The sequence below is a fragment of the Pleurodeles waltl genome, chromosome 8 (genome assembly GCF_031143425.1).
Source record: "Pleurodeles waltl isolate 20211129_DDA chromosome 8, aPleWal1.hap1.20221129, whole genome shotgun sequence".
NCBI lineage: Eukaryota > Metazoa > Chordata > Amphibia > Caudata > Salamandridae > Pleurodeles > Pleurodeles waltl.
Genome location: NC_090447.1, coordinates 1,520,122,469 through 1,520,136,746, shown reverse-complemented (window position 1 = coordinate 1,520,136,746; position 14,278 = coordinate 1,520,122,469). Strand labels below are relative to the sequence as shown.

At 48.5% G+C, this 14,278-nt stretch overlaps 1 protein-coding gene across 1 annotated transcript in view; it reads left to right on the top strand.

Moving 5' to 3' along the window:
- LOC138249620 (zinc finger protein Xfin-like) overlaps nucleotides 1-14,278 on the top strand; it is a 318,126-nt gene that overhangs the window by 213,370 nt on the left and 90,478 nt on the right. Inside the window, exons 13-14 of the mRNA XM_069203568.1 lie at nucleotides 12,717-12,827; nucleotides 14,020-14,187. Of these exons, the coding sequence (XP_069059669.1) occupies nucleotides 12,717-12,827; nucleotides 14,020-14,187 (279 nt within the window). The remainder of the gene's footprint in view (nucleotides 1-12,716; nucleotides 12,828-14,019; nucleotides 14,188-14,278) is intronic.

The window sequence follows — 14,278 nt, the reverse complement described above, 5'->3', positions numbered from 1 at the left end:
CTTCCAAAGGGACCAGCGACCTCGACATCCTCTGAGGACTGCCCCTGCTTCGAAAAGACAAGAAACTCCCGAGGACAGCGGACCTGCTCCAAGAAAAGCTGCAACTTTGTTTCCAGCAGCTTTAAAGAACCCTGCAAGCTCCCCGCAAGAAGCGTGAGACTTGCAACACTGCACCCGGCGACCCCGACTCGGCTGGTGGCGATCCAACACCTCAGGAGGGACCCCAGGACTACTCTGATACTGTGAGTACCAAAACCTGTCCCCCCTGAGCCCCCACAGCGCCGCCTGCAGAGGGAATCCCGAGGCTTCCCCTGACCGCGACTCTTTGAACCTAAAGTCCCGACGCCTGGGAGAGACCCTGCACCCGCAGCCCCCAGGACCTGAAGGACCGGACTTTCACTGGAGAAGTGACCCCCAGGAGTCCCTCTCCCTTGCCCAAGTGGAGGTTTCCCCGAGGAATCCCCCCCTTGCCTGCCTGCAGCGCTGAAGAGATCCCGAGATCTCTCATAGACTAACATTGCGAACCCGACGCTTGTTTCTACACTGCACCCGGCCGCCCCCGCGCCGCTGAGGGTGAAATTTCTGTGTGGACCTGTGTCCCCCCCGGTGCCCTACAAAACCCCCCTGGTCTGCCCTCCGAAGACGCGGGTACTTACCTGCAAGCAGACCGGGACCGGGGCACCCCCTTCTCTCCATTCTAGCCTATGTGTTTTGGGCACCACTTTGAACTCTGCACCTGACCGGCCCTGAGCTGCTGGTGTGGTGACTTTGGGGTTGCTCTGAACCCCCAACGGTGGGCTACCTTGGACCAAGAACGGAACCCTGTAAGTGTCCTACTTACCTGGTAAAACTAACAAAAACTTACCTCCCCCAGGAACTGTGAAAATTGCACTAAGTGTCCACTTTTGAAATAGCTATTTGTGAATAACTTGAAAAGTATACATGCAATTGAAATGATTCAAAGTTCCTAATGTACTTACCTGCAATACCTTTCAAACAAGATATTACATGTTAAATTTGAACCTGTGGTTCTTAAAATAAACTAAGAAAAGATATTTTTCTATAACAAAACCTATTGGCTGGATTTGTCTCTGAGTGTGTGTACCTCATTTATTGTCTATGTGTATGTACAACAAATGCTTAACACTACTCCTTGGATAAGCCTACTGCTCGACCACACTACCACAAAATAGAGCATTAGTATTATCTATTTTTACCACTATTTTACCTCTAAGGGGAACCCTTGGACTCTGTGCATGCTATTCCTTACTTTGAAATAGCACATACAGAGCCAACTTCCTACATTGGTGGATCAGCGGTGGGGTACAAGACTTTGCATTTGCTGGACTACTCAGCCAATACCTGATCACACGACAAATTCCAAAATTGTCATTAGAAATTGATTTTTGCAATTTGAAAAGTTTTCTAAATTCTTAAAAGACCTGCTAGGGCCTTGTGTTAGATCCTGTTTAGCATTTCTTTTAGAGTTTAAAAGTTTGTAAAAGTTTGAATTAGATTCTAGAACCAGTTTTAGTCTCTTAAAAAGTATTCCAACTTTTAGAAGCATAATGTCTAGCACAGATGTGAATGTGGTGGAACTCGACACCACACCTTACCTCCATCTACAGATGAGAGAGCTAAGGTCACTCTGTAAACTAAAGAAAATAGCAATGGGCCCCAAACCTACCAAAGTACAGCTCCAGGAGCTTTTGGCAGAGTTTGAAAAGGCCAACCCCTCTGAGGATGGCAACTCAGAGGAAGAGGATAGTGACTTGGAGGACAATTCCCCCCTACCAATCCTATCTAGGGAGAACAGGGTCCCTCAAACCCTGACTCCAAAAATAATAGTCAGAGATGCTGGTTCCCTCACAGGAGAGACCAACACCTCTGAAATCACTGAGGATAGCCCCAGTGAAGAGGACATCCAGTTAGCCAGGATGGCCAAAAGATTGGCTTTGGAAAGACAGATCCTAGCCATAGAGAGGGAAAGACAAGAGATGGGCCTAGGACCCATCAATGGTGGCAGCAACATAAATAGGGTCAGAGATTCTCCTGACATGTTGAAAATCCCCAAAGGGATTGTAACTAAATATGAAGATGGTGATGACATCACCAAATGGTTCACAGCTTTTGAGAGGGCTTGTGTAACCAGAAAAGTGAACAGATCTCACTGGGGTGCTCTCCTTTGGGAAATGTTCACAGGAAAGTGTAGGGATAGACTCCTCACACTCTCTGGACAAGATGCAGAATCTTATGACCTCATGAAGGGTACCCTGATTGAGGGCTTTGGATTCTCCACTGAGGAGTACAGGATTAGGTTCAGGGGGGCTCAAAAATCCTCGAGCCAGACCTGGGTTGACTTTGTTGACTACTCAGTGAAAACACTAGATGGTTGGATTCAAGGCAGTGGTGTAAGTAATTATGATGGGCTGTACAATTTATTTGTGAAAGAACACCTGTTAAGTAATTGTTTCAATGATAAACGGCATCAGCATCTGGTAGACCTAGGACCAATTTCTCCCCAAGAATTGGGAAAGAAGGCGGACCATTGGGTCAAGACAAGGGTGTCCAAGACTTCAACAGGGGGTGACCAAAAGAAAGGGGTTACAAAGACTCCCCAGCAGAAGGGTGATGAGACAACCAAAACTAAAAATAGTAAAGAGTCTTCTACAGGCCCCCAGAAACCTGCACAGGAGGGTGGGCCCAGAGCCTCTTCACAAAACAATGGGTACAAGGGTAAAAACTTTGATCCCAAAAAGGCCTGGTGTCATAGCTGTAAACAGCATGGACACCAAACTGGAGACAAGGCCTGCCCCAAGAAAGGTTCCACTCCAAACTCCCATCCAGGTAACACTGGTATGGCTAGTCTCCAAGTGGGATCAACAGTGTGCCCAGAGCAAATCAGGGTCCACACTGAAGCTACTCTAGTTTCTGAGGGTGGGGTGGATTTAGCCACACTAGCTGTCTGGCCGCCTAACATGCAAAAATACAGACAGCAACTCTTAATTAATGGGACTAGAATAGAGGGCCTGAGGGATACAGGTGCCAGTGTCACCATGGTGACAGAGAAACTGGTTTCCCCTGGCCAATACCTGACTGGAAAAACTTACACAGTCACCAACGCTGACAATCAGAGAAAAGTACATCCCATGGCAATGGTTACTTTAGAATGGGGAGGGGTCAATGGCCTGAAACAGGTGGTGGTCTCCTCAAATATCCCAGTGGACTGTCTGCTTGGAAATGACCTGGAGTCCTCAGCATGGGCTGAGGTAGAACTAAAAACCCATGCAGCAATGCTGGGTATCCCTGAACTGGTGTGTGTGAAAACAAGAGCACAATGCAAGGCACAGGGTGAAAAAGTAGAGCTGGAGTCTGGAAAAATGGCCCAGCCTACCAAGAGAACAGGAAAGTCAGTTGGGAAACCAACTGCAACCCAGCAAAAGAAAGGGAACCTCTCTTCTCAGGAAGAAGTTCTGCCCTCTGAGGGAACTGAGCCTTTGGAGCTTGAACCTTACCAGGTTGAGCTCTTAGGCCCAGGGGGACCCTCAAGGGAGGAGCTGTGTAAGGGACAAGAAACCTGTCCCTCTCTTGAAGGCCTTAGGCAGCAAGCTGCTGAAGAGTCCAAAGGCAAGAAAAATGGAACGCATAGGGTCTATTGGGAAGATGGACTCCTGTACACTGAGGCCAGAGACCCCAAACCTGGTGCCACTAGGAGAGTGGTAGTGCCTCAGCTGTTCAGGAAGTTCATCCTAACATTGGCCCATGACATTCCCCTTGCTGGACATTTGGGACAAACCAAGACGTGGGAGAGGTTAGTCAACCACTTCTACTGGCCCAATATGTCCAACATGGTTAAGGAGTTTTGCCTCTCCTGCCCCACCTGTCAAGCCAGTGGTAAGACAGGTGGGCATCCAAAGGCCCCCCTCATTCCACTTCCAGTGGTGGGGGTTCCCTTTGAAAGAGTGGGTGTGGACATAGTTGGTCCACTGGAACCTCCCACAGCCTCAGGAAATATGTATATCCTGGTAGTAGTGGATCATGCTACCAGGTATCCTGAAGCTATTCCCCTTAGGTCGACTACTGCCCCTGCAGTAGCCAAGGCCCTCATTGGTATCTTTACCAGAGTGGGTTTCCCTAAGGAGGTGGTGTCTGACAGAGGTACCAACTTCATGTCAGCATACCTAAAGCACATGTGGAATGAGTGTGGAGTGACTTATAAATTCACTACACCATACCATCCACAAACTAATGGCTTGGTTGAGAGATTCAACAAGACATTAAAAGGCATGATCATGGGGCTCCCAGAAAAGCTCAAAAGGAGATGGGATGTCCTCTTGCCATGTCTGCTTTTCGCTTACAGAGAGGTACCACAGAAGGGAGTGGGATTCTCACCCTTTGAACTTCTGTTTGGTCATCCTGTAAGGGGACCACTTGCCCTTGTTAAAGAAGGCTGGGAGAGACCTCTCCATGAGCCTAAACAGGACATAGTGGACTATGTACTTGGCCTTCGCTCTAGAATGGCAGAGTACATGGAAAAGGCAACCAAAAACCTTGAGGCCAGCCAACAGCTCCAGAAGTTTTGGTATGACCAAAAGGCTGCACTGGTTGAGTTCCAACCAGGGCAGAAAGTCTGGGTTCTGGAGCCTGTGGCTCCCAGGGCACTCCAGGACAAATGGAGTGGCCCTTACCCAGTACTAGAGAGGAAGAGTCAGGTCACCTACTTGGTGGACCTGGGCACAAGCAGGAGCCCCAAGAGGGTGATCCATGTAAACCGCCTTAAGCTCTTCCACGACAGGGCTGATGTCAATCTGTTGATGGTAACAGATGAGGATCAGGAGGCAGAGAGTGAACCTCTCCCTGATCTTCTGTCATCAGACCCAAAAGATGGCACAGTAGATGGAGTGATCTACTCAGACACCCTCTCTGGCCAACAGCAAGCTGATTGTAGGAGAGTCCTACAACAGTTTCCTGAACTCTTCTCCTTAACCCCTGGTCAGACACACCTGTGTACCCATGATGTGGACACAGGAGACAGCATGCCTGTCAAGAACAAAATCTTTAGACAGTCTGACCATGTTAAAGAAAGCATCAAGGTGGAAGTCCACAAGATGCTAGAATTGGGAGTAATTGAGCGCTCTGACAGCCCCTGGGCTAGCCCAGTGGTCTTAGTCCCCAAACCTCACACCAAAGATGGAAAGAAAGAGATGAGGTTTTGTGTGGACTACAGAGGGCTCAATTCTGTCACCAAGACAGATGCCCATCCAATTCCAAGAGCTGATGAGCTCATTGATAAATTAGGTGCTGCCAAATTTCTAAGTACCTTTGACTTGACAGCAGGGTACTGGCAAATAAAAATGGCACCTGGAGCAAAAGAAAAGACAGCATTCTCCACACCTGATGGGCATTATCAGTTTACTGTTATGCCCTTTGGTTTAAAGAATGCCCCTGCCACCTTCCAAAGGTTGGTGAATCAAGTCCTTGCTGGCTTGGAGTCCTTTAGCACAGCTTATCTTGATGATATTGCTGTCTTTAGCTCCACCTGGCAGGATCACCTGGTCCACCTGGGGAAGGTTTTGAAGGCTCTGCAATCTGCAGGCCTCTCTATCAAGGCATCCAAATGCCAGATAGGGCAGGGAACTGTGGTTTACTTGGGACACCTTGTAGGTGGAGGCCAAGTTCAGCCACTCCAACCCAAGATCCAGACTATTCTGGACTGGGTAGCTCCAAAAACCCAGACTCAAGTCAGGGCATTCCTTGGCTTGACTGGGTATTACAGGAGGTTTGTGAAGGGATATGGATCCATTGTGACAGCCCTCACTGAACTCACCTCCAAGAAAATGCCCAAGAAAGTGAACTGGACTGTGGAATGCCAACAGGCCTTTGACACCCTGAAACAGGCAATGTGCTCAGCACCAGTTCTCAAAGCTCCAGATTATTCTAAGCAGTTCATTGTGCAGACTGATGCCTCTGAACATGGGATAGGGGCAGTTTTGTCCCAAACAAATGATGATGGCCTTGACCAGCCTGTTGCTTTCATTAGCAGGAGGTTACTCCCCAGGGAGCAGCGTTGGAGTGCCATTGAGAGGGAGGCCTTTGCTGTGGTTTGGTCCCTGAAGAAGCTGAGACCATACCTCTTTGGGACTCACTTCCTAGTTCAAACTGACCACAGACCTCTCAAATGGCTGATGCAAATGAAAGGTGAAAATCCTAAACTGTTGAGGTGGTCCATCTCCCTACAGGGAATGGACTTTATAGTGGAACACAGACCTGGGACTGCCCATGCCAATGCAGATGGCCTTTCCAGGTTCTTCCACTTAGAAAATGAAGACTCTCTTGGGAAAGGTTAGTCTCATCCTCTTTCGTTTGGGGGGGGGTTGTGTAAGGAAATGCCTCCTTGGCATGGTTGCCCCCTGACTTTTTGCCTTTGCTGATGCTATGTTTACAATTGAAAGTGTGCTGAGGCCTGCTAACCAGGCCCCAGCACCAGTGTTCTTTCCCTAACCTGTACTTTTGTATCCACAATTGGCAGACCCTGGCATCCAGATAAGTCCCTTGTAACTGGTACTTCTAGTACCAAGGGCCCTGATGCCAAGGAAGGTCTCTAAGGGCTGCAGCATGTCTTATGCCACCCTGGAGACCTCTCACTCAGCACAGACACACTGCTTGCCAGCTTGTGTGTGCTAGTGAGGACAAACCGAGTAAGTCGACATGGCACTCCCCTCAGGGTGCCATGCCAGCCTCTCACTGCCTATGCAGTATAGGTAAGACACCCCTCTAGCAGGCCTTACAGCCCTAAGGCAGGGTGCACTATACCATAGGTGAGGGTACCAGTGCATGAGCATGGTACCCCTACAGTGTCTAAACAAAACCTTAGACATTGTAAGTGCAGGGTAGCCATAAGAGTATATGGTCTGGGAGTCTGTCAAACACGAACTCCACAGCACCATAATGGCTACACTGAAAACTGGGAAGTTTGGTATCAAACTTCTCAGCACAATAAATGCACACTGATGCCAGTGTACATTTTATTGTAAAATACACCACAGAGGGCACCTTAGAGGTGCCCCCTGAAACTTAACCGACTATCTGTGTAGGCTGACTAGTTTTAGCAGCCTGCCACAAACCGAGACATGTTGCTGGCCCCATGGGGAGAGTGCCTTTGTCACTCTGAGGCCAGTAACAAAGCCTGCACTGGGTGGAGATGCTAACACCTCCCCCAGGCAGGAATTGTCACACCTGGCGGTGAGCCTCAAAGGCTCACCTCCTTTGTGCCAACCCAGCAGGACACTCCAGCTAGTGGAGTTGCCCGCCCCCTCCGGCCAGGCCCCACTTTTGGCGGCAAGGCCGGAGAAAATAATGAGAAAAACAAGGAGGAGTCACTGGCCAGTCAGGACAGCCCCTAAGGTGTCCTGAGCTGAGGTGACTCTGACTTTTAGAAATCCTCCATCTTGCAGATGGAGGATTCCCCCAATAGGGTTAGGATTGTGACCCCCTCCCCTTGGGAGGAGGCACAAAGAGGGTGTACCCACCCTCAGGGCTAGTAGCCATTGGCTACTAACCCCCCAGACCTAAACACGCCCTTAAATTTAGTATTTAAGGGCTACCCTGAACCCTAGAAAATTAGATTCCTGCAACTACAAGAAGAAGGACTGCCTAGCTGAAAACCCCTGCAGAGGAAGACCAGAAGACGACAACTGCCTTGGCTCCAGAAACTCACCGGCCTGTCTCCTGCCTTCCAAAGATCCTGCTCCAGCGACGCCTTCCAAAGGGACCAGCGACCTCGACATCCTCTGAGGACTGCCCCTGCTTCGAAAAGACAAGAAACTCCCGAGGACAGCGGACCTGCTCCAAGAAAAGCTGCAACTTTGTTTCCAGCAGCTTTAAAGAACCCTGCAAGCTCCCCGCAAGAAGCGTGAGACTTGCAACACTGCACCCGGCGACCCCGACTCGGCTGGTGGCGATCCAACACCTCAGGAGGGACCCCAGGACTACTCTGATACTGTGAGTACCAAAACCTGTCCCCCCTGAGCCCCCACAGCGCCGCCTGCAGAGGGAATCCCGAGGCTTCCCCTGACCGCGACTCTTTGAACCTAAAGTCCCGACGCCTGGGAGAGACCCTGCACCCGCAGCCCCCAGGACCTGAAGGACCGGACTTTCACTGGAGAAGTGACCCCCAGGAGTCCCTCTCCCTTGCCCAAGTGGAGGTTTCCCCGAGGAATCCCCCCCTTGCCTGCCTGCAGCGCTGAAGAGATCCCGAGATCTCTCATAGACTAACATTGCGAACCCGACGCTTGTTTCTACACTGCACCCGGCCGCCCCCGCGCCGCTGAGGGTGAAATTTCTGTGTGGACCTGTGTCCCCCCCGGTGCCCTACAAAACCCCCCTGGTCTGCCCTCCGAAGACGCGGGTACTTACCTGCAAGCAGACCGGGACCGGGGCACCCCCTTCTCTCCATTCTAGCCTATGTGTTTTGGGCACCACTTTGAACTCTGCACCTGACCGGCCCTGAGCTGCTGGTGTGGTGACTTTGGGGTTGCTCTGAACCCCCAACGGTGGGCTACCTTGGACCAAGAACGGAACCCTGTAAGTGTCCTACTTACCTGGTAAAACTAACAAAAACTTACCTCCCCCAGGAACTGTGAAAATTGCACTAAGTGTCCACTTTTGAAATAGCTATTTGTGAATAACTTGAAAAGTATACATGCAATTGAAATGATTCAAAGTTCCTAATGTACTTACCTGCAATACCTTTCAAACAAGATATTACATGTTAAATTTGAACCTGTGGTTCTTAAAATAAACTAAGAAAAGATATTTTTCTATAACAAAACCTATTGGCTGGATTTGTCTCTGAGTGTGTGTACCTCATTTATTGTCTATGTGTATGTACAACAAATGCTTAACACTACTCCTTGGATAAGCCTACTGCTCGACCACACTACCACAAAATAGAGCATTAGTATTATCTATTTTTACCACTATTTTACCTCTAAGGGGAACCCTTGGACTCTGTGCATGCTATTCCTTACTTTGAAATAGCACATACAGAGCCAACTTCCTACAAGGTGGAAAGCGATATTGGGGAGGTCACTCTCGGACAAAGACGGGTCTGACATACATTACAGAGGACATCGCACCGCACATAGCATGGCGGGGTGGAGACTGCTTACAAAATTGCCACATATTTGTACCTCACCCCACAGAGACTCCAGAAGTGGGCACCCCAAGGATCAGTGGAGTGCTGGAGGGGCCTGTTGTAATCCTGGCACCCTCCTGCACTTGCTTTGGCATTGTCCCAAGCTCTCCCGCTTTTGTGATCAAGTCTTGGACGACATAGACAGTGTCTTCGAGACCACCATCCCTCGATTCCCTGTGTACATTATATTAGGGCTCCCTAATGCATTGACATACCCCTTGCGTTCATCCAAGGGGCGCCAGATGGCATTGGCTTTAAATGCCGCACACCAGGTCATGCTATTACACTGGGGCACGGTTCACGTCGCGGACCATACTCGCTGGCTACATAGATTGTGGTTTCTGTTGGGCAATGAGAAACTGTCCCTGGCAACAGACCAGGACCCTGCAAAGTACATGGACCACTAGGCCCCCTTTATAAAGCTCCTGGCCAAGGAAATTACAGAGTTGATTTGCCCTAGCTACCTTAGGGTTGTGCATTTGATCCCAGACGCATCGCTGGGGGGGGGGGGTGGACGCAGGGGCCAGAGGATAGAGATCCCCATCCTGAGAGGCTAGCCATCATGGGGTAGGCACTAGCCACTACCTCAAGTATTCACAGGAAAGGATAGAGGGGGTAAGGAATGGGAGGGTTGTTACTGTTTCTTCTTTTGTGTTATCTTATCATACGCTATTTTGCTGCAAGCCCCTGGGTTGTAGGCATGTGGCTGTGTGAAGCAATTTGTTTATAACGTTACTGTCCTGAACCGCCTGCCCTAGGGGTTGTAGGCAACATAATGAGTATTGATTGCAAGGTATTCATGATAATCTTGATGAAACTTAATAAAGAGAACTGTTCCATAAACTGAAATGTCATGCAGTGTACCGCCTAAATGCCTGAATATAATCTATGATTGTGCACTGTGGTATCATAGGTGGCACTACTGGAAAATAGTACCCTCAGTAATCTAGAGGCCAGGCTTGGCTCTAATGTAAATTGGCTCTTTGCTGAAGAGCGTTTCTGAGGAGTTATGTGTGGCAGGTCCTGCATTTCGGTTTATTAAAAAATCATCTTTTCTGTCCCCGCTGCAGTGGTTGTTTCTCGCTCTCTACTGAGGTTGCCATATTATAGACCCTTCCTGTCCTGGAAGTCAGTTTGCGCAGTGTAGGCATCTGCTCTGTTGATCGGTGGCCCCGCTGCTCCCAATGGTGAATGCTGCACGTTGACCACTGAGTGGGAATTGTCTGCTCTTCTCGCTGGCCGGACCAGCTTCAGTGGTTCCTGGTAGGCGTACCCCTTTACTCTATCAGGTGAGCATATGCAGTACTGAAACCAGAAGAAGAGCGGCAGAAGTTGCGCTCTTCAAAGTCAGTTGTGTGTTGTTACTGATGTTCTTCCTGCGTGTTTCTTGTGCTGTGGCACCTCCCATGCCGCTCTTCAGCAGTCATTCAGCTCCTGCCTTTAAGGCACGCTCCAAGGCAACTTCTCCTAGAAGGTTGTTGAACTTCTGCAGGTTCTGATCCTGACCCATCCAAGGGGAATTGGGAGTAGCTATCAGATTTCTGGCACACAGAAGAGTTTCTTGTTGCCACTTGTATGCACCCCGAGCTTCTGACACACTAGCTTAAAGTTTCTCCTCCATCTTTATAATAAAGTTGCAGACAGTAATCTTGCATTCCAACAGTTTGCGTTGAGACTGGTTTTGAGCAGTTCTGCACTTTTGCTTATTGCACTCAGACTAACTCTTTTTATTTATTTATTTAATTTTTACATATAATGAGCAGAAGGGGGGAAACCCCCATGGACACAAAGGCATAGGAAGGCTGCCCACCTGAGTACCTATAATCCTGTGCTGATAAACCCTTCAACTAACAACATGCTAGGATAGGAATAGGAGAAATTCCTTATGTTTGAAGGTACAGTCCACCTCCTGAGTCTGACCCAGTGCAAAGGAGCCCTGGAATGTTCTAGGGGAGTGCTGCAATCCACATCTGCTGTGTGGCTCTCCTTCTAGCCCTCCACCTTAGGCACTGCTACAGTGAAGCAAAATGGATCCCAGCGTGACTACAGCCACCCTTGTCACACACCCTCTAGACATGCATCTTCTGCAGACAGTAGGCACACATACAACATCCAAGTCTCACTTGGATGGGTGAAGGACCCAGTTGCAGATGAATGGCAGACCTATTTAAAACACACACATAAGACTGGTAAGCTGCTCTCTGTAACAGGTAAAGTAGGACTTTTTCCACTAGTACCTTGCTCTGGGTCTCAATTCTTGTCACTGAACTACCTTTATTGTAGACAGATGGGCCCTCATTATGACTTTGGCAGTCTCAAACCGAGACCGCCAAAGCCATGGGCACCAGAAGAGTGCCAGTGCTGGCGGTCTGTCGTCCGCCATAATATGTATACTGACGGATTTCCGCCACATTTAGGGCGGAAATCCGGCAGTAGCCATGCTGGCGGACGAAGCACCTGGGTGGTGCTACCGCCTGCACTGCCCTGCCGGCAGGACGCCGCCAGCTGTATTTTGACCATACAGACTGCCTGGCGGTGTCCTGCTGGCAGGGTGCTGCTGGCGGTAGCAGCCCCCCTTTTCATTCCCTGATCGATGACCTTGCCGGACAAGGTAAGTCGGGCGTCCGACAGGAGAGGAGGGTGTTGTGTGTAAGTGTGTGGGTCTGCGTGTGTGTATGAATGTGTGTGTGTATGCGTCTGTGAGTGTTGCGGTGTATGCATGGTTGTATGCATGTGAGTGAATGCATGTATGAATGTTACAGTGATTGCATGTTTGCATGTCAGTGTGTATGTGTGTCAGTATGTGTGAGTGAATGCTTGTATGGATGAGTGTGAGTGAATGTGTGTATGGAAGTGGTGGTGCATGGGTGTATGCATGATGCGTGTGGGTGTGTGCATGAATGCGGGGGAGAGGACGGGGGTGCGGGTTGGGGGTGCGCTGTGATTCTAGGAGTGGTGCGGGTGGGGTGTTGTGATTCTGGGAGGGTAGCTGGGGGGGTGCTGTGATTCTAAGGGGGTTGGGGGGGTGCTATGATTCTAAGGGGGTGGGGGGTGCTGTGATTCTAGGCTGGTGCGGGCAGTGGGTGGGGAGTTAGGTGATTGCTGGTTTTCATGGTAGTGGTACCACCGCAGAAGGCATGGCAATTGGCTGGCTCATAATACCGCTGGCGGTCATGTGTGGGCCGCCGGGTCAGAGATGCTCATCTCCAGCCCGGCGGTTCATACCTCCATGGCGGTATGAGTGGAGATGTGGCGGGATGGCTGCAGCCAACCTGCCACACTCATAATGTGACGGTATACACTGCCAGCCTATTGGCGGTGATACTGCCACATTAACCCTGGCGGTCAAAAGACTGCCAGGGTCAAAATGAGGGCCATGATTATTTTGTATGATAAGACACAAGTCTAAAAGCAACAGCTTGCTTGGGTGAGTTTAATGGCAGGATGCGCCATCTCCTGGGACATGCAGGGGACCTTTGTCCATCCCAACACTTACATTTCCCTTTTATTTTTTAATCAGGTCCTTTGATTGCAGCTTCTGTCTTTTCATTAAGAGGAAAACAAAAGGATGGTTTGTGCCTGGTGGACGATGAGGACTCTAACAGAAGGCACAGTGACAACCATTCCCCAAGTGAGTAAAAAGGGTTCATATTTCTCATCACTAATCAGAAAAGACTTTTCTACAGCCACAAACGTGCATTAATGCTAATTTGCAGATACAGCTGAACCCATTATGAGAGAAGTACCAGGACTTTATTTCATTGCATAAAGAGACACTGTATACGCTTTCCTCGGAGCTGGTTCGAATCATTGCCTCAATCTTGACTACATTATTGAAACATTTTGAGCCTTCTAATCCAAGCTAATTTGAAGAACAGCAGTTGATGCTGTTTGATATGTGAAAAAGTATACCATGTTGAAGTTGTAATGAAGGCTTCTAAATTGGTTCTAGACTGCATTTGTACTGTATTTGTAAAGTGGTTTGCAAGCCTGTGGGTATCTTGGCACTGTGGAATAAGTTACAGAGACCCAGTGAGTCACTAGTGTGAATAAAACCAGGGTATGACCTGCCTATGAACTACAAACTGCTTGTTTACAAATGGACTTGAGCAGAGCATAAATCTGTTTTTCAGCTTTTCACTTTTCCGACAACAGGATCATGAGTAACCTGCATTACACACCTTAGTGAGCAGCGTGCATTAGGAAGGTACTCATCTGTAGGGGTACACTTCCACACAAATACTGGGCCACCTCGCTGAGAATGCACAGTGAGCAAACAGTGCTAACAACTTCCTTATTACACTACCAACAAGCACATCCTATAGTGGTAAGACTGAGTTGTTATTACAGCATGGTCCTGGTGTCCTTGTCTAGTCAAGTCTTCAAAAAGAACGTTTATGAAGCTGACAATTGAAATCATAACAATGTCCATTTCTTCCAGTTACAGACCAGACAGGCTAATGTACCAGGAGCGATGTTAATCCAACCCAAGCAGAGATATACAACAATAACATCTATGTTCATGGCAATTAGTTAATGGTTTTTGTTATTGAAGGCTCCACATTGTGTGGATTGAGCTCTTTTGTCCCCTTAAATGAAGAGGAAACATACCTAATATGACATACCCTGAATTATAGCTCTAGGTTTCTGGTTCTCTGTTTATAAAATGCCTGAAAATGTATACTCTGAGCCTTGTAATCAACATATATTTCCCATGCATACTTCCTTCTCTAAAGGAATAAATAAGCTATCTATAGGAACTATGTCTTGTTGAATTTGAATCATATCTCATTTTATTTGAGATGTGTTTTCTGTTTTTGTAGGTGCAACAACAATGTCTGCTGTAGACGTCTTCAACATTAACAGAAATGACACAAAGTGTCTGGAAGATCCCCTGGACGCAGACCGAAGACAGAGCCCTGATCTGCCTGCCACACACAGAAGGGAGAGCCCCAATACTCTCATTATAGGTCACCAGAACTGGTCTCAAGGTTGAGAATTTTAGATTATTGTTGTAAAAATGATCCTCAAACCTTCAACAGTAGAAAATTGTATACATGTTTTATATAATGAAGCTGAAAC